Source organism: Hippopotamus amphibius, chromosome 17 (assembly GCF_030028045.1).
Source record: "Hippopotamus amphibius kiboko isolate mHipAmp2 chromosome 17, mHipAmp2.hap2, whole genome shotgun sequence".
NCBI classification, from domain to species: domain Eukaryota; kingdom Metazoa; phylum Chordata; class Mammalia; order Artiodactyla; family Hippopotamidae; genus Hippopotamus; species Hippopotamus amphibius.
The window spans coordinates 42,237,523-42,257,659 of NC_080202.1; the positions used below are offsets into that span (position 1 = coordinate 42,237,523).

The 20,137-nt window shown below is 42.3% G+C and overlaps 1 protein-coding gene across 1 annotated transcript; it reads right to left on the reverse strand.

Moving 5' to 3' along the window:
* Positions 1-461: 461 nt before the first annotated feature.
* LOC130839585 (leucine-rich repeat-containing protein 37A3-like) lies at positions 462-18,434 on the reverse strand. Its single transcript, XM_057713825.1, has 9 exons — positions 18,318-18,434; positions 17,264-17,374; positions 16,180-16,918; positions 15,582-16,115; positions 14,964-15,519; positions 12,534-12,605; positions 5,221-5,292; positions 1,181-1,252; positions 462-546 (listed from the first exon to the last, which is right to left on the reverse strand). The coding sequence occupies exons 1-9, from the start codon at positions 18,432-18,434 to the stop codon at positions 462-464; spliced, it is 2,358 nt and encodes a 785-aa protein (XP_057569808.1).
* Positions 18,435-20,137: the final 1,703 nt, after the last annotated feature.

Sequence of the window (20,137 nt, forward strand, 5' to 3'; positions counted from 1 at the left end):
AGCGAATAATGGTTGAGGAAGCACCCACACCTCTTGCTCCCTGAAGAATTCTGTGCTAAACTTAGTTCTTTGCAGCTCTGTGTTGTATACACTTGAAGCAGTGTGGAACTCTGCACTTGACCAGGAAATCAGTGTAAATTCAAACGTGGCATTTCACGGACCATTCGCATATTGGAGCAGCAGCACTGGGATTCCATGACAATGCTAATTTGAGTGTTTTCACTTGGTGCCTTCGATTGCCCGCGCCAAAGTTCAGTACTATGGAAAGCAGAGCATTTGAGGTACATGAGTTAGAAAAGTCTCTTGTCCTCTTTGTATCTTAGTTTCCTCATTTGAAAAACAAAAAATGGATCTCAAGACATACTTTCCAGAATTCATACTGGGCTTACACCCAGCTAACCAATAACTGTATGATGTTTTCACATATAATTTTTTTTACATGTATTCATCTTCTATGTCACTTACAACTTATGTAAAAACTGCATTCCATGCCAGGCCTGAAACTTTCCAAAGCTCAGGTCTGTGAGTAAATTGCAACCTAGATTTCTAGAAAAAAAAAAAAAAAAAAGACACAAGCAAAAGAAGACAAATATATGTTCTTTCAGAACATTTATCCTTTGGCAATCATTCTAATTTATATATGATGAAACATAACAGCACTACTCCTTCCATATACTTAAAGAAATCTCACTGTGGAAGATATCATGATTTATACTTTCATGACTATATATGTCATACATTAGAGAGAAAATAGTAAGTGCTCAATAAATACTTGTGTGACGTCATCTTTATTTCTCTAGAAAAGCAGCACTATTGACGTCTTGGGCTGGATAATTCTTTGTTGTGGGGGGCTCTCCTGTACACTGTTGGATGTTTCGCAGCATCTCTGGCCTCTGTCCACTAGGTGGCAGCAGCATATAGAGGCCTGACAGGCAAAACCACCTCCAGACATTGCCAAATGTCACCTGCCTGCAAAATCACCCTGCTTGAGAACCACTGCTCTGTAACGATTCACTCTGATCTGTGTAATACTTCTCACACTAATCTTTGCTAGGGACAAAAAGGATTTGCTACATAATTTTAGCAGTAATTGTAATCGTATTTCAAAATGAGTAACTAATTTTATAAAAACTTGTTGTATAAAAATTCCAAGTATAATGAAGTTACATTTGTTACTTACATAAACTGCAAAAAAGGTAGCGGTTCAAATGTACGTCTTTCAATAGACTGTATTTTATTGCAGGATAAATCTCTAGGAAAAGGAAAAGGAAAATATTGCCTCAATTAGCTACTAGGTATCTAATTAGTAGCAATCACTAGTAGAGGTTAGAATGATAATAATAAATAAGTAGCTCTGGTCTAAACTCCAAATCTTGAGGAATGTTATTTGAACCTTCCAGAGCCCCTAACCCTGCCTTCACCTCTCTTAAGAGTCTCACCCTCATGACCTTCATAAATTAAATATACACGTTTAGGTCTAGATAGACTTTGGAGGTAATCTTTCCTGAGAGCAGAAGAATTGATTAGATTCCACCTTTTGTGGTCTCATCATAGACTAGGTTATGAACTCAAAGTTTTTATCTCCAAGTGTCATTGTAATTTCTAATATTAAAAGGAATATGCTTATATTTACACGCTGCCCATGTAATTCTGTTTTTCTAGGCCAATTCAATACCAGAAGAAAGAAAAGATATCTTTTCATACAACTTGAAAGGAAGTTACTCCTCTCATTAATATGCAATTTTAATTAATTCAATATTATACCTTCTATCACATTGACTTATTTGAAAATATTCACTCTTGACTATAGCTATCTTATTGCCACTGATTCCAGCTTAGTCTCTCATTTCACCTGGATGGGTAGAACTGTCTTCTGACTGCTGCTTCCACCTCTACCCACTCCCTTTCTAAGCCACCCTCCACGCACTCTACCAATTAACTCTCCAAAGGTGGTTCCAAACACCAGCATCACTTGTGAACTTACCGAGGACACAAATACTCAGCCCTACTCTGGACCGACTGAATCAGTAACTATGGGGGTGGAGCTTATGTTTTAACAAGTCCTCCAAGTGACTGTTTCAGAGCACTGCTGTGGTAACATGGTGGCTTGGCATCTTAGCCTCAGCTTGGCCTCCAAAGGCCTAGATAATCTGCTTCTAATCTCCTGCTCTCCCTGCTTGTACTCTACAGGTTCTCAAAGTATTTTTTCCTGTGTTTTGCCTTTCTCCCACTTTCCTTTTGCAAGCGTAATCTTCCCCAGATGTCTGTCTGATGATACCCAATGGCCCTTCAAGGTCTTGTTTAAACACCACTGCTCTAGTAACATCTTCCCTGATCCAACTTGAAGTCTTTTTCTTCCCCTCTTCTGTGCTCCAACACCAACCTACAGCTCTCATTGCCCATATCCATTTCCTTTTTTAAATATAGCTATTTTTGCATCCCATTTATCCCACTTCCTCTGAGCATAAACTCCTTAAAGGATGGACTAGATCATGCACATTGTCTATCATGGTTAAAGCCAACGCTTGGACATAAAGCAAACTCAAATATTTATAAAATCAACAAATATCTGAGGAGGGAACAGAAGGAGGAAAATGACTGTTCTAAAAGAAACAGTTTTATTACTTCATGGTTCCCTCTTCTGTGTCTCTACAGCACTATGTCATTATGGTTTGAGCTTATGTGTTTATTTTCCCTGTGGGATCGTGAGTTGCTAAAAGGAATCCTGTCTTACCCATCTTTGTGTTCACAACACTAGGCATAGTGCTTATTAGCATATTCTTTTTAAGCTTTTTTATGGATTGACTATTTTTTTAAAGAATGAGAATACCTATGCTAACATGAAATAATTAGCTTATAAAGTATTTCATAGTAGAAGTAATGACAGGCCTAATCCACTGGCTTCAGTAGTTGCAGCATGCGGGCTCAGTAGTTATAGTGCATGCGACCTAGAGTCCATGCACCACAATTACTGAGCCCATGTGCCACAACTAACGAAGCCCGCGCACCTAGAGCAAGTGCTCTGCAACAAGAGAAGCCACCTCAATGAGAAGCCTGCACACTGAAATGAAAAGCCCCTGCTTGCCACAGCTAGAGAAAGCCCGCGAGTAGCAATGAAGACCCAATGTAGCCAATAAATAAATAAATAAATAAATAATAAATCTAAACAAAAGTGGTTGCCCCTTAAGGCTTTGAAAGTTTGATAATTGAAATAACTATTTTTAGTGGCATGTCAGGCTCCTTATACTCACTTCCCTAAGCCTTTTATATTTGCAAGAAGAATCTGATTGCTAAACAGAATCATTACTTGGCTTAATAAGGATTAATGACATACACAGCTTTGGATGCCATGAACAAAGGACAAAAATTGAGCTTTTGGAGCAAAGAACACAGTATCTACTTACCCCTAAATAAACAGAAATACTATGCAAGCATTTCCTCTTTGATAAAGGAGCTGGAGATGGAATTCCTTGGCAGCCCAGTGGACTCCGAGGGCCTGGGTTCAATCCATGGTCGGGAAACTAAGATCCTGCAAGCAGGGCGGTGCAGCCCAAAGAACAAAACAAAACAAACAAGCGAACAAACAAAAAAACAGAAAAAAATAGAGGCTGGAGAGATATTTGTGAGGTGCATTTCTGATATACTTATTTAGTGTAAACATTTCTAAATATACCAGTTAATCATCATCTTACATATTTTTAATATTGATATAATGATTCTGCACTGCAATCCTTAATAACAGTCTGTTTTTTTGGTAACTTAATGTGTTCTGGACAATACTGTTTACATAATTCATCTGCTTAAATAGTTAATATTTAAATATTAATTTAACTTAGATTAAATTATCAAAATTATGAGTTAATGGCATTCATATTAATGTAAGTGTTCTGTATTTTCTTGTCCTGTAGGTTGCAACCTGAGGTTAACTTTTTTTTTTTAACTCACTTATTGGCTGCATTGAGGCTTTGTTGCTGCGCCCAGGCTTTCTCTAGTTATGGCAAGTGGGGGTTACTCTTCATTGTGGTGCAAGGGGTTCTCATTGCAGAGGCTTCCCTTGTTGCGGAGCCTGGGCTCCAGGCTCATGGGCTTCAGTACTTGTGGGCTGAAGGCTCTAGAGCGCAGGCTCAGTAGTTGTGGCACGTGGGCTGAGTTGATCCGTGACATGTCGGATCTTCCTGGACCAGGGATCGAACCCATGACTCGTGCATTGGCAGGCGGATTCTTAACCACTGTGCCACCAGGGAAGTCCTGAGGTTAATTTTAACTCCTCTCATTTTACTAAGCAACTTTTTCAAACCTTTTCTGTAAAGGCCAGATAGTAAATATTTTAGCTTTTGCAGGCCACACACAATCTCTGTCGCGTATTTTTCTTTCTCTTTTTTTGTCATTTACTGCCTTTAAAATATCATTTTATTACGTATAGCCTGTATAGAAATGGACCATGGGTCAGATTTGATCGTAGGTCATAAACGAAATATAAACGAGGAGCATAGGAACACATATAATAAGGTTCATACGGGAGTCTATAACTGTTCAAGCCTCATCACCACTTTTCCCCTACAACTAAAGGGGGTTTTTCTATCAATATCTTGTCTACATAATGTAAAAATTAAAAAGGAATAGGAGGTATTTATTTATTATTTTTTTGAGGTACACCAAGTTCAATCATCTGTATTTATACACATATTCCCGTATTCCCTCCCTCCCTCAGCTCCCCCCCACCCTCCCCGTCCCAGTCCTCTAAGGCATCATCCATCATGGAATTGAACTCCCTTTGTTATACAGCAACTGCCCACTGGCTATCTATTTTACAGTTGGTAGTATATAAATGTCTATGCTACTCTCTCTGTCTCAGCTTCCCCTTCACCCCCCCCACCCCCCCAAACCTCGAGTTCTCCAGTCCATTCTCTGTATCTGCGTCCTTGTTCTGTATATATGAGTTAGCATACAGTATTTGTCTTTCTCTTTCTGACTTACTTCACTCTGTATGACAGACTCTAGGTCTACCCACCTCATTACATATAGCTCCATCTCAGGAATAGGAGGTATTTAATGCTAGAGATGGGCTGGGGTCCTACACAGACTTACGGAATTGTAGAATTTTACTGCTCTTGAAAAAACTTGAAGAGATTATCTAACTTGAACCCCCTTAATTACTTTATAGATAATCTACTTATAGATAAGAACTCATAAATAAATACAATAAACTAATTAACTTACAAATACTGGAGGGATAGCAAGCCTTCAGATGAGTCCTTATGTAATTCAGTCAAATGATTGTCACTGAGAATCCTGAAAAATGAAAAGGTAATTTCTGGATCAAAATGCAAAAGAAGTACAACTATTTACTACATAGGACTAACTCCTATATGTGGAAGAAAGCTGGGTAATGGTGCCACCTAAACATCCTAATTCTTACTTAATTTAGGGATGGTGATTTCTGCTCTATTTTCATTTAAACCTTTCTTCTCACGTCCTCCTTTGTGTCCACCTCTCTCTACCTCTCTCTCTCTCTCTCTCACACACACACACACAAACACACACACACACCCCATCCATTCTTCCACCAAATCATATAGTTAATGCCTACTCTCTAGATCACCAAGTCTCTGTTAGAACCCAGCTCTGGGTTTTAACCCAGTGTTGCAGAGCTGTCCTTCCCTCCCATCTTTCCCCAAACCTTATCGGGAAGTCCCATACACAACTCTGTCAATGCTGCAAATGAAGCCATCTGATTCTTCCCCCATTAAAAAGTTTTCGAAAGCTAAAATGTCTATAAAGATACATAATGTAATTGTTCAGGTTAATAATTATAAAACAAATCCCCAGGTAACACCATTCATGTCAAGAAAGAATCCTGCCAGCTTCCCAGAAGCCGCCCGTGTGCCCCTTTCCAATCACAACCCTCTCTGACTTTCTAGAGGGAACCACTATCCTGACTTTCATAAGAATTTCCTTGCTTTTTAAATGTAGTTTTGTCTTTTCTGTATCAGCCATAAACAACACACTTTACTCTTGCTTCTTCTTCATGTAAGTGGAATGCTACTATATGCATTATTTCCTACATTGCTTCTTTCATTCAACATTATTTTGTAAAATAATGTTATTTTTGCCTGTAGCATGTAGTGTTGCATGTCCAGCTATATGAGGCTTCTGGGTGCGTGAAAGCGGCTAATGTGACTAAAGACTGAATTTTTAATTTAATTCATTTCAATTATTCCAAAATTTAAATTAAAAAAACTGATAATGTAATTACTGGAAACTAAGTATATTTACAACAATTTGTGTATGTGATACTACTTTTTCAACTGCAAATTTTATGAAATCTAAATACACATCAAGTATTTGTGATACAATTTTGCAACTAAATTGTGATTTCGTAGAGTCAGCATGGAAAAAAAATGTAGAGACTCTTATTAACTTTTTGTTAACTCTAAGTTTTTTTCCCTAAAGTTTTTAAAAATATGTATGTATGCATGTATGTACGTATGTATGTATTTTGCCTGTGCCAGGTCTTAGTTGCGGTATGTGGGAACTTTCTGTTGCGGCATGCGAACTTCTTGGTTGCGGCCTGCAAACAAGTCATAGAAAAAAATGTAGAATATCTTATTAATAATGTATATAATGATTACGTGTTAAAATGATATTTTGGATATAAGGGTTAAGTAAAAGATATTTATCTGTTTCTTTTTCTTTTATTTTTAAGTGGCTACCAGAAAATTTAAGATTACCTGTGTGGTTTGCATTATGATGAAGTGTATGACTTCTAAGTCTATGACTATACCACACTTTATTTCATTCAACTCTTGGTGCATACTGAGACTTTTCTAGTTTTTAGTTATTAAAAACAATACTGCTTTGAACATGCTTGTATTTGTATCCAGATACATGTTTGCCTGAATTTCTCTAGGATGTAATAGGAATACAAAATTGTTTTCCTAAGTTGTGCTACTTCAAGTTGGCAGATTGAAACATGTCAAGTCTCCACCCCTTCAACTTCCACCAAAATCCCCAGGAATGCTAGAAAAGATTTAACTTAAAAATTATAACCTTAGCTCAATGCGTGGAAACAGCTCCACAAATGCTCCCCTACCAGAAACATCCTAGAGCTACCTACAGCCTGATCGGTTGCAACAGCAGCCTACAGCATACGTCAACCCCACATCTTTCCACCTTGATCCAGGCAGCAAAGGTGTCTTCCTCCAGATAGGAGCAATTGGTGTCACGAAGGAGGCAAGGTCCCAGGACCCTGGAAGAAAGGTATGCACTCCCTGACTAGCCACCAGAAGGCACCTACCACCTCTGCCTTATTCTCAGGGGAACCCATTGGGAGTAACAAGCCCCAGCAGCTCATTTCACTTCTCCCCTAAAGCTGGGAAACAAAAGCAGTAGAATCTCAACTGCAAGGATGAACTGCACTCAGGAATGACCAAACAATGTGAGAAAGCCAATTCCATTAAGGACAGAAAACAAAAACAAACATAAGAGCTTATAGCCAATGCCAGTGAATGAGAGTTAACACAGCACAAGAGGACCTTAGCATAGCATAATTATTATCCTCAGACAGAGGGAAGCACATAGTATATCCATGAAAAAGAATCAACTCAAGAATATACGAATTACAAGTGCTAGCAGTAATAAATAAACTCAGTATATGAGCAGCAGAAATGACAGTTAAAGAGTAAATTAGAAAACTGAGAGATCCAGCCAATGACCTGTCCAGAGTGCAGAATGAAGGGCTCAGGGATGACTCACAGTCAAGCCTGACACCTGGATCTGCCCGAGGAATGTGATGCCATTGCTTCTGCTGGTCTCACAATAAAGACTAGTAACATGCTTCGGGGAGGAGGGGGTGCTGTTCTGCATGTGTTTCTTATACCTAATAAACAGGAAGGCACATAACCAGTATTCCAAGAGTGGAGTGAGGGACTGGTGGAGAGCCAGCACAGAAGAAACTATATAAGATGTCAAAGAATCGCCTTCCTTGCAGGTGATATTTTTTTTAAAGCTCTTTATTGGAATATAATTGCTTTACATTGTTGTGCCAGTTTCTGCGGTATAAGAAAGTGGATCAGCTGTATTTATACCGGTATTCCCATATCCCTTCCCTCCCGCGACTCCCTCCCACTCTCCCTATCCTGCCCATCATCAAGTTGCTCTCCCTGTTTTATGCAGCAGTTTCCCACTAGCTGTGTCTTTTACATTTGGTAGAGTATATATGTCAACACTATTCTCTCGCTTCATCCCAGCATCCCCTTCGCCCCCCACCCTGTGTCCTCAAGTCCGTTCTCTACAACTGCATCTTTATTCTTGCCCTGTCACTGAGTTCATCAGTACCGTTCTTTTAGATTCCATACATATGAGTTAGCATACAGTATTTAACAGTGGTACATCCTTCAGGAGCCTTGGGAATCTGAGCACATGCTCTATTGCCTTGTGAAACTATTTCCATTGAGTTCTGCATTAAAATGTTCTGCTTTTCACTCACAGTGTCTCTTGGTCACGTATTTATATTAATTCCATCTCACAGCTTAATCCCATCTCATAAATTAATTCTTTACTCATAGGTTATGAAAATTAAAATATTACTACCTGGAAACTCTGCAACTCTCAGTTACTAAGGTGGTTCCTATTATACAGAATACAGTCACACACATTTTTTTTTCTCTCTCTTTTTTTTTTATTATGTTTTTGGGGGTACACCAAGTTCAATCATCTGTTTTTTTACACATATCCCCGTATTCCCTCCCTTCCTTGACTCCCCCCCCTTCGAGTCCCCCACACCCTCCCCACCCCAGTCCTCTAAGGCATCTTCCATCCTCGAGTCAGTCACACACATTTTTAAAAGATCAGTAAAACAAAAACACAGAAGACTTTAATTCCCAGAAAGAACACTTGGAGCCCTGACAATGCTTCAAAGACCCTGACCTCCATTTGAAATTCACGTTAGAAGGAGCAGCAGTGATGGTCAGAATCCATGTTAGGGGGGATGGTCAACAGCTGGTGCTAAGATGGATTGTCTTCTCACCTCTGCCAAGCAGTGGCTTCATATCTCCATGGAAATGATCCAAAAAGGAAAAACCAAATCACTATGTCCAACCACGTTTATACTAACCCTCTTCATAACTTCAAAAGTTGGAAAAAACTCTCCCTCCCCATGTCATGTAACAAAATTGTATGTGTATACCATGAATGACACACAAAGGTCACAGGAAAGGACGATATATGAAAAAACTCAAGACAGAAGTGAAACATATATGCTAATTATAACTCTGAACGCTGACAAGGAGTCAATAAGGACGGCGAAGAGATGGGGCTGATCCTCAGCTCTTCATGGCACTGTGCTCTCTGACTGGCTGAGGCCCACATCACACTGGTTAGAGTCTGAATATCATGTGGGACAGGGAGTAAACAAAGACTATACATTTTCAATTAATGAGGTTTCTTTCGGTGACGTTGTTTGCATGACAGGACAGTAAAACATTTTTAAGTAACAATAATAACTTCAACCTAGAAGTTGAGACTTAGAATGAGTCGGTCACCAAAAAAATTACCAAAAAAAGGAGCTTCAAATATGCAATAATTGAATAACTGAAATCAAATACAGTGATCTGTAGAACTCCAAATATTCATTATGACTGAAGCAAAAATTTTAAAACTATGGGGAATCAGAGTTAAAGCCAGATCTAAAATTTTCTCAGACCATGAAAATATCAAAACCAGGCATAAGTAACAGTAAAGAAACAACCATGTTTAATTTCTGACCAGGGTTCTGGTCTAAGGCAATCTTCTGAATTTCACATTCATTCTTGATTCTATGTTATTGACAATTATCCTTCTCTCCACCTCAGTAACTTCTAGGAAACTGAGAGGCCTCAGGGTTGGTCTGCTGGTTGGTTTGTTTGACTTAACTATATATATAAGACAAACAGCAAGCCATTCTGGAATTGATTTCCTCTCCTTCCCCTGCTTTCTTTCTCCCCAAAGCACTTATCAATACTTGAAATTATAACTACCTATTTATTATACTTATGTACTTATGTTCATATGTTTGTAAACCCCCTGAGAACTGGGATACTTGGGCTGATTTATTCTTGGGCCTGTATCGTTAGCATGTAAAACAGTTGCTGGCATGTACTAGATACTCCAAAAATTATTGAATGAATTCAGAAAGTGACAGGTACTTTTATTTAACTATCAGATACTTTTATTTAAAACAAGTCATCCACTTAGCATCAATTATGAGAATAAGTACAGGAAAAAGTGCATGCAATTTCCATCCATGGATCATCCTTTTAGGGCAGAAGTCTGTGAACAGAGTGGACTGAATCCAGAGGGCCAAACGTGGATGAGAAATAGAATTACATCTCAGTTTTCACAAATCTCTATCTAAAATCAGCATTTCCTTCCATTTTGAATGTAGGCAACAAACCACACTAGATCAGCAGTATATTTAATTTGGTCCCCAAAAGAAATCACAGATTATTTTATATCATGCATATGTTGCAGATATCTTGAAACATCATTTACTCTCATCGCTACCTTGGAGCCATAATATTTATTAGACCTACCACTATATCTTGTTATTTAATGTGTTAAGAGAAGCATATTTATTACTACATCACTAATTTTAAAAATATCCTGAAAACTATTGCAATATAATTAATTTGCTTTGTTTTTCTATATATTTTAATTTATTATACATTTCAAAACAGGATCCCAAGAACATAAGCTTCTTCAGATCGCCAAAGAAATAGACACGGGGGAGCAGGAGGGAAGGTTAAGAAATTCTGCCCTGGGGAACCACTGACCCCAAGTTAGGAACCTTTACTTACAAGGTATAAACCTCAAACTGACTTAGAAATCTTCACATCTTACCAGACTCATGTTATAGTGTATCACCTCCCAAACACATGCTTTTTAAAAATTAATTTTAAATTTCAATTTATTTAAAAAAATATGTAATATATATTCCCATGGCTCAAAATTCCAAAAACATATAGCACACAATCCAAACTTTTGCTCTTACCTCTGTTCCTCAGTCTATCACCCCTCCTCCTCTCCCCAGAGGAAATTAAGTTATCTACTTCTTGTGCCAAATGACTTTCATTTTTCTTACAAGTTTGGGAAATAAAACCTCCAAGTTAGATTCCATCATGGGAAATATAAACTACGTACAGTATTTAGGAAATCTGTAAATTGAAAAAATTGCCTGCTTCTAGCATTTTTTTCCTTACCAGTAAGATATCAGACTAAGGGGGCAACTCCTTAAGGGTTGTCATAATCCCTATTTTTAGATTGACTGTTATGTCTTTTATTACTAATTCAGAAGTCATGTATGACTTGTCTATTCAAGCTGAACTAATGATAGGACCACAAACTGTCATGAAAAATTACTTTGAATGTGTGTTTCCAAAATCACTTATGTATCTAAACTGATTTTTTTCTACAAATCGACAAAGAAAATAGTAACAGAAGAAAGGGCAAAGGACAGACAATTCAGAGATGAAATACAAATGTTCAGTAAATCATAGAAAGATATTTAAACTCACAAGCAATCAGAAAAATTCAAATTCAGATGGGACCCTTTATATTCACCCATCCGATCAGCAGAAAAAAAAACAGAAAGAAAGGGGAAAATATCAGTGATGGAAGGGTGTGGGGAAATGAATGTCATCACAGCATGCTGACTGGAGTTTAAGGTGGCACAACTTTTTTGAGGGTAATGAAAATTTTATAACTACGTAGTCGTCCCCCCAGCAACCCGACTTCCAGATAACAATTCTACAGAAATATTTGACCAGGTTCACAAAGAAGCATGTACAAGGACGGTCACTGCAGTGATGCAGTAACAAGAAAACTGGACATAATCAAAACATCCTTCAAGAGGGGCATTATTAAACTGTGATACATTCACACTACGGAATACCATGCAGGAGTTTAAATGAATGGGGTAACCATCTATTTACCGGGAAGGAAAGAAATCTACCAAGGTGAGCCAAAAATTATTTGCACTTTGGCTGCAGAAATTCTATAGCCAGAGAATGGATAATTGTAGACTCACCCTCCTAAGACATAGCATGAAGTGGAAAAATCAAGTTGCAGGAGATTATCATTTATGTAAAAAATGATAAAATCATGTGGCAAACCTGTTGTTACCTTAAATATGCATTTACTCAAATATATGGAAGAGTCTGCAAGGATATATACTAAACTCAAAGTAGCATGGGTGGGGGATTAGGGCACAAGGAAGGTTTTCACTATATCTGTTATTTCACTTTTCCATATTGAGTATAAAATCATGTATTACTTGTATAATGGAAACGAAGTTTAAATTGGCTCTTACTGATTTTAAAGAGGGCCTGCCACATTTAATTTTTAAAATAAACACAGAATTCCAGTCAGTAGGTTGCTTTGGGATATGGAGGGGGAAATACCTTTTCTCACAGCTATTGACCTCAAAATTCTGGACCAAGAAGGATCTTACAATGCAGTTAGCTCTTTGTATTCATATCTGGACAGAATATACTCACAGTGTCTCAGTCCAACGGTATGCCTTCCATACATTTTCATCAATGTAAGACATAGAGTTTCCTTGGAAATTTCTGTGAAGAAACACAGTTCACATCCTTGAATCGGCACGAAAAGAATGAGGAAAATAAGTAAAAGAATCATGGTCACCTTGTGGGGAATATTCAAGTGCAGAAGAGACCAGTTTTCTCATTCCCACAGCTTCTCAGCTGCCCAGTGTGCACAGTTAATAAAGACATAACGTGAGGCCACTGGCACAAACAACGCGGCCTCTCCTCAGAACCTGAACTTCCTATCTGTCCAGATTCTTGGATACATAATGCCAGTTGCTTTGAATGTAAGTCTTTTTTTCCCCAAAATCACTTATGTGTCTAAAATGACTCCTACCAATCAATGAGAAAAATGGCAAACATTGCTCAATATCAGCAAATAAATATAAAGAAATCCTACGCCAGGCAATAGCAAAGATTTGCTTAGTGCCCTCAAACTCACTCCACATGTTGGAAGGATAAGGGCAGTTAGAACTTGGAAGGACTAATATGAAAACATCTCTTAGACATACTGCATAGGGAAAAGCACAAAGCACTGAGCAAGGAGTAAAAGTATCACCTCATCAGGGGAACAAACGCAAAGGAAAGAGGTTGGAAGGAAGGACACCATCAAAATAGTAACAGGAGTTACCTTATTGGTGGTGGGAAGATGGGGTACAATTTGCACATCTCATCCTATATACTTCTGTGACTTTTTTTTTTAAATGAGAATGTACCTGAGAATTAGACATGTTCAAGAGAAGCTGTTAAAATGTCGGAGGTTCAGTTTCAACCACTCATTCAGTGGATGGCTTTGAATCTTTACCTTTAGCTTTGTCCTCTTCCCTCAGCAACAGTGAAACTATTCAGTTTATATGCACATTCTTCAGGGGGCTCAGAAAGAAGTCAAAACAGATACCTCTCTGCCCATCGGCCTAAGGGACATTTCCACTCAAACAGAGCCTTCTGGGTGCTTTCTGCTCACCAGTAATAGATGCCTAAAACTGAACTCCTCTCCCTCACACTGACTCTCCTTTCTCCACTGCTGTATTTTCACTGTTACACCACCATCCTTCTGCCCTTCAACACACGTGATTTTCCTCTCTCCTGTATACCCAATCCTCCAACTCTAGTCAGTTACTACATCTTGTCAGTTCTTCCTCTGTAGTGCTCTCAGAATTTTTTTTCTACTCCCATCTCAACCATTCTAATTCAGCCCCTTCTCACTTTACTCCTAGATTTTGCTAGAACATGTTACTTGGTCTCCCTGAATCAAGCTTTCCCCTCTAGATCACTCTACATACGGAATCTAAAATCCTCCTCTCATTCTAATCATTTGTCTCTCTGGCTTGAAAACTTTCAGTGGCCCCCCCATATCTTAGAGCATAACTTTCAAATCCCCATTGCGGAGAGCCAAGGTTTTTCATAATCATATCTTTCACTGCTGCCTAACCCCATTCTTTACAGACAGACGGATCTACTAAACCCTGATCATCCCTGCACTCACACCTTTGCCTACACTGTACTCCCTGTTTTTTCTCTAAAAAATCATACCCAATCTTCACGTCCCAGCTAAAGTTTTAGCCTATCCATGCAGATTTCTGTGACCCCCACACCTCAGTGATTACAGGTTCTGGTGAATTACAGCCCCTATCTGTATCTCTTTTAATACTTTAGTATATATTACCTCCCTTTTAAGGCACATCCCCTTTCTTCCCACTTGGCATTGTCATGTTCTGGAGACAATGCTGGACTTCTGTGGCTCCCACAGTACTTGGCCCTGGGGTGGGCACAGAAAGGGTGCTATAAATAGAAAGCTAGGAAACGAATATGACTTCGAGATATAATGGAGAGAGTCAATAATAGTAATAGCTAACACTAAAATACATGCTACGCACTGATATAAGAGCTTTACCTGTATTAACGCATCTAAATCTCACGACAATGCTATGAGATGATGACCGCCACAGTCCCCACTTTACAGATGAGGACATGGAGTCACAAAGCTAATCAACGACAGACCTGGGTTCAAACCCAGGCGGCCTGGCTCCGGAATCTCACTCTTAACCACTCTGTGGTATTACCACCAACGAGGTGGGGAGAGGCACATGTTGCTGTAAAGAGGATGCAGCAAAGATGGGAGAAGAGTCGATGTTAAGGAGTTAAATACTGGAGTAAAAAATGGAGAAGGAAAAAGAATAAGGGCAATGATAAGTAGAAACCTGGAGAAGAGGGAACAATAGCAAGAAGGAGAATGAAGATAAGCAACATTGACAAACAAAAGGTAGAAACGGAAAGTCAGTCAACATGGGTTGGGAAGATGAGGAAGGCCCAGGAAGACCTCGAAGAAAGGCTGCCATGTCAGGCAGGATGCAGAGAACAAATGAGGAAAGGGATTCTTACACGGTGGTGAAGATGCCCTTGTAGGTGTTGGGCTGTGGCTCAGGCACTCTGTGGAGCTTCTGCTTGGGGCTGAGACCCACACAGGACAGCGTCTCATCTTTGCAGGTACAGAGCTCACACATGTTGATGTTCATGGTGGCATTCTGTTCTGCTTGCTTCTTTTTTGGGGTATAGTTTACACCAGGAAGACCTGTGGATACTGAATCCTGAGGTGAAAATAAAAGAACTGTCTCAGATGGACTTGGTTGCTGAGAAATGGTACCTCCCAGGTCCACAGGTGGAACTGTGACTTGAGTCAGAAATGGCTGTGCAAGTGCCACCTCAGTTGGCTGCAGGGCTGTAGAAGGTCCAGCCTCCGTAGTAGGTTCTGGAGCTGTCGTCTGCTCTGGGTCCATATGATGAGCTGTGACGCTGGGTGATGTTGGCTGCTGCCCTTGATCCTTACTTGGAGTTGGAACTGTCACCTCCTGCTGGAATGGAGGTTGAACTGGTAGCTCTGGAGGTTGTGTTGCGGTCTCCTGCATGGTTGGAGAAAGTTCAGTCTCCACATAGGATCCTGCAGTAACGTTAAGTGCGGCAGGGCTGTAGAATATGCAGACTTCATAGCAGGCTCTGGACTTACGGTAAGCTCCAGGTCCAAAGGTTTCGCTGTGACCCTGGGTGATGTTGGAGGCTCAGCATGAGCCTGATCTGGTGCTGGAACCGGTACCTCGGGACGCGATGGAGACTGAGCTACAACTGCCTCTGGAGGCTGAGCTTGGGGCTGCCGCGTGGTTGGAGAAAGTTCAGCCTCCATACTGGATTCCGGAGTTAACGTAATTTCCAGGTCCAAAGGTTGAACTGTGACCTCAGTCAAGGTTGGATGTGGAAGCTGAACCTGCTCTGCACTTGCAATTGTCACTTCGGGGGATGCTGCTGGAACTGCACTCTGCTGCAGGACTGTGGAACGTTCAGCCTCTGTGGTAGGCTGGACTGGCAATGGTTCCACTTCTGTAGGGGGCTCTGATGCCTGAGCCTGAAGCTCCTGTTGTGTGGCAGAAGGTACCACCTCCTTAGGGGGCTCAGGAGATATATATGAGCCCCCCTGGGGAACCGGAGACTGAGCTGGGGCCTCCTGCTGCACTGCGGGATGTTCCACCTCTTCAGTGGGCTCTACAGTTAAGAGAATCCAAGGGTTTAACTGTGCTATCAGGCAACACTGGATGTTGAGCTTCACCTGGACTTAGAGGTGAGCCTGTCACTTCATTAGGTAGTGAAGGTGGAGCTGCAACATCTGTAGGGGCCTCTGGAGGCTGAGTTGGGGGCTCCTGCTGGACTGGAGAAGGTTCAACACTTTCAGAGGCAGTTGGATGCGGATCTGAAACCTCTTGCTGCACTGACAAAGGTTTCACCTGCTCAGGGGACACTGTGAACTGGGCTGAGGCTTCTTGTTGGGATGGAGAACTTTCAACCTCATTAGTGAATGCTGGAGTTATGGCAAGTGCAAGATCCACAGGTTTAACAGTGACAGTGGGCCGCTGCAGAAGCTGAGCTTGATCCTGACCTAGAGGAGAAACCGTTGTTACGTGATGCTCTGGAGAGAGAACTACCATCTCATTAGAGAGCTCTGGAGTCTGAGCTGTGGTCTCCTCTTGTGCTGAAAGTTTATTAGGTGTAACAGCGTCTATAGATTGGGCTGGCAAAGGTTCAACCTCGTCAGGTGGCTGTGGAGGCAGCGTGGGGGCCTCGTGCTGGGCTGTAGACAATTCTGCACTACTAAGGGGCACTGAGGGCTGAGCTGAAGGCTTGTGCTGAGTTGGAGAAGGTCCCACCTCTGGAGTGGGTTCTGCTGTTATGCTAAGCTCCACATCTGCAGGTTTGATGGTGATAGTGGATACGTTTGAATGCTGAGCCTGATGGTGACTTGGAGGTGAAACGGTCATTTCATAAGGCTCTGAAGGCTGAGCTGGCTGTACCTATTGAGTTGGAGAAGGTGCCACCTCCCCTGAAGACGGTTCTGGAGGCTGAGCTTGTTGCTCCTGCAGCGTTGCAAAAGGTTCTGTCTCTGCTGGAAACGGAGCTGAGGCTTCCTCCTGAGTTGGAGAAGTTTCAGCTTCTCCAACAGACTCTGCAGGCTGAACTCGGGTCTCATGCTGGGTTGGAAAGGGTTCAGCTTCCTCACTAAGCTCAGAAGGCTGCGTTGGTTGCCCCTGTTCACTTGGAAAAGGCTCAGCTTCTGCAAGAGGCTCTAGAGGCTGACCTGGGCTTTCCTGCTGGATTGCAGAAGATTCCTCAGGAGGCTCAGGTTGTAGAGCCAGTGCCTCCTGCTGAGCTGTAGGAAACTTAGCTTCCGTAGTGGGCTCTGGAGTGATGGTCAGTTCCAAATCCAGAGGTTTAAGTGTGACACTGGGAACGTTTGAATGAGCGTGATGCTGAATGCCAGGTAGGGATGCTACCTCATCACTCACTGGACTTTCAAGTACATACTCGGTAGGGTACCCTGGAGCTTCAGTTGGGGCCTCTTGATGGAGTAGGGAAGGTTCAAACTCCTGAGGGAGCTCTAGAGACTGAGATGGAGGCTCCTGCTGGAGTGGAGGTGGTTCTACCTCTTCAGTGGGCTCTGCAGTTTCATCCTGGACCTCTGCCTGGGGTGAAAAAGATTCAACCTCCTCAGGGGTCTCTGGATGATGAAGCTGGGCCTCTTGCTGGGATGCAGAAATTTCAGCCTCCTCAGGGGGCTCCGGAGGTTGCTCTGAGTTCCCCAGAAAATCCATAGGCAGGGTCTCCTCAGGATAAACGGTATCCATACCGGAGTCTACACAATCACCCTGCAACTGTTGTTCTAGACCCTGAGTTTTATTTTCTAACACAACTATAGTTCCAACAATAACTTTAGCAAGCTGTTGATGCTGAACGAGATCCTTCTTCAGGTTTGGGGGTGAAACAATAAACTTCGTTGGTGTTGAGCTCTTGAACAAGTATTTCAAATCACTGGTGACCTTCAGCCTGATCTAGACGTATGGTTTTCGTCTTACTTTTGTGCCAAAAAGGCAGAACCAAGCCCTGATTCTGTTCCCAGTCCAGCACTGGAACCGCTGCTGGGAGCTTTTGCTGCTGGGTTAGCTTGTCATTCACATCCTGATGTGGAACAGCAAACTAATCTGGCCCTGCGGGCAGCCCTGCAGCTGAATCCGCGTCTGGGTGTGGAACCAAAGTCTCAGTCAATTCCTGACGAGGCAGCACCAACATCTGCTCTGGAGAGGAGGACAAGTCATTAAAGCCCCCCGACTCTGTGCGGGGTGTAATCGCATAGGGCGATTTGGGTGGGAGGTGTGAGGAATGTGAAGAACAAGGTTCAGTCAGCCCCGGGGGGTCGGAGGTCCACTGGACAGGGTCCAGGGCCCACTCCAGAGGCTGAGCTGCCTGGGCCAGAAGCCACAATGGGTGCCACACGAAGACACGCCATGGGAACCAGAGGCGCAGTGGGGACATGCTATGCGGAGGCTCCCGGGCACAGCGACCCAGGCCAGTGGGGCACGGGCGCTGCACTCTGAGCAGAAACCAAAGCATTATGAGAGTCCCGAGACACACAGGCGCCCCTCTCCTGCCTCACGACCCACCCTTTATTTATGACACCTTTAGTTCCACCACCTTCCTTAGGTTCCAGCAGAGATCCAATCTGAGCAACCAGAGGAAGCCTTTTTCCCAGAGTCACCAGGGTGCAAACCATCCTTCCTCTAGCAAAGGCAACAATTCCTTCCCACTGGGCCATCTCCCCAACCCCCCTCACCAGCCCTGCACCATGAGGCAGGATTTGGGCAGCCCAGGGGTGGGGGGAGGGGTTGGGAAGGATGTGGAGCTTCTCAAGGAAGCCACAGGGCCTGGCCTTCTGGGAAATTCAAAAGTGCGAGTCCAGTTCTGGCAATTTGAACACTTCCTCCTCAAAGCTCCAGCCTGAAAGACATTCTGCCTCCCCTTGGCCACACCGCTGACAAGAAGAGTAGCTGACCTGCAAAATGAGCACCAGTTAGGGTGGCAGGAGGGCAACATACCTTACAGTTAGTGACTCTGAAATGTTGCCATTTCCTCGAAACTCTCAGTACCTATGTCGGATTATTAATTCACCACTCTATTATTATCGGTTACCCCTGAATCAGTGAACTTCCTCTACTGCCCCCTCCTCCACCCTCCTTAACGCCGCCTGGGGGAGCTCATGCCTTTCCTGTGTCTAAAGGACACTCAGTTTTATCACCCTTACAGAAGGGCACTTTGCAGGCTAGACAAGAGGGAGATCTGGAAGCTATGCAAATGGCATTTCCAGTAAGGATTCATGAAAGGGTGGCACCTGGAGTGGATCCTAACAATCCCAATGGAATTTATGAGGCAGTACAGGAGCCAATCCCTTTCAAATTGTTGAAAGAATTAAAGCACGCAGTACAGAATTATGGAGTAAATTCCCCATTCACCATAGGTATCATACACGGAGTAGCTGAAGGCTCTTGTTTGATTCCAGCTGATTGGGCAACGTTGGCTCGTGCAGTGTTAGCCCCAGGAGAATTTTTACAATTCAAAACCTGGTGGTGAAAAAAAAAAAAAAAAAAAAAAACCTGGTAGTGTGATCATGCTGAAACTATGGCAAACCAGAACCAAGCAAGGCAGATTCCTATCTCCTTGGATCAACGCATAGGTAGTGGGAATTGGGGCAGAGTTCAAGATCAGATTCTGATGGAAGATCAGGCCATAGAATGGGTGAGACGTTGTTGCCTAAGAGCCTGGGAGAAAATAGAAGCTAAAGGGCAAGCTCCTGTCTCTTTTCAAAAGATCATGCAGGGGGCGAGAGAGCCCTATACTGAATTTATTGCCAGATTACAAGAGGCTATCAAGAGACAGATGCTGCCCGAGCAGCACAGCAAAGCTGCCATGGGGTGGAGGGCTGGCGGGGACCGGAGGAGCCAGGGTGCCACAGCCCTTCTTACCTCTCCGGCCTCCTCTCACCACATCCCTACTTTCGTCCTCGCTCCCCCCAAAGTTCTCCCTGTTCTTTGCACGCGTGGGGCCTTCGTTCACGGCCCGTGCACATCACTCCTTCTGTCTGGAACACTCTTTCCTGTGTCTCCTCACGTTCCCACGCATTCTTCAGGCCTCACCCAGGATGTCAGTTCCTCCAGGGAGCCTTCCCCCCTCTGCCCTCCTCC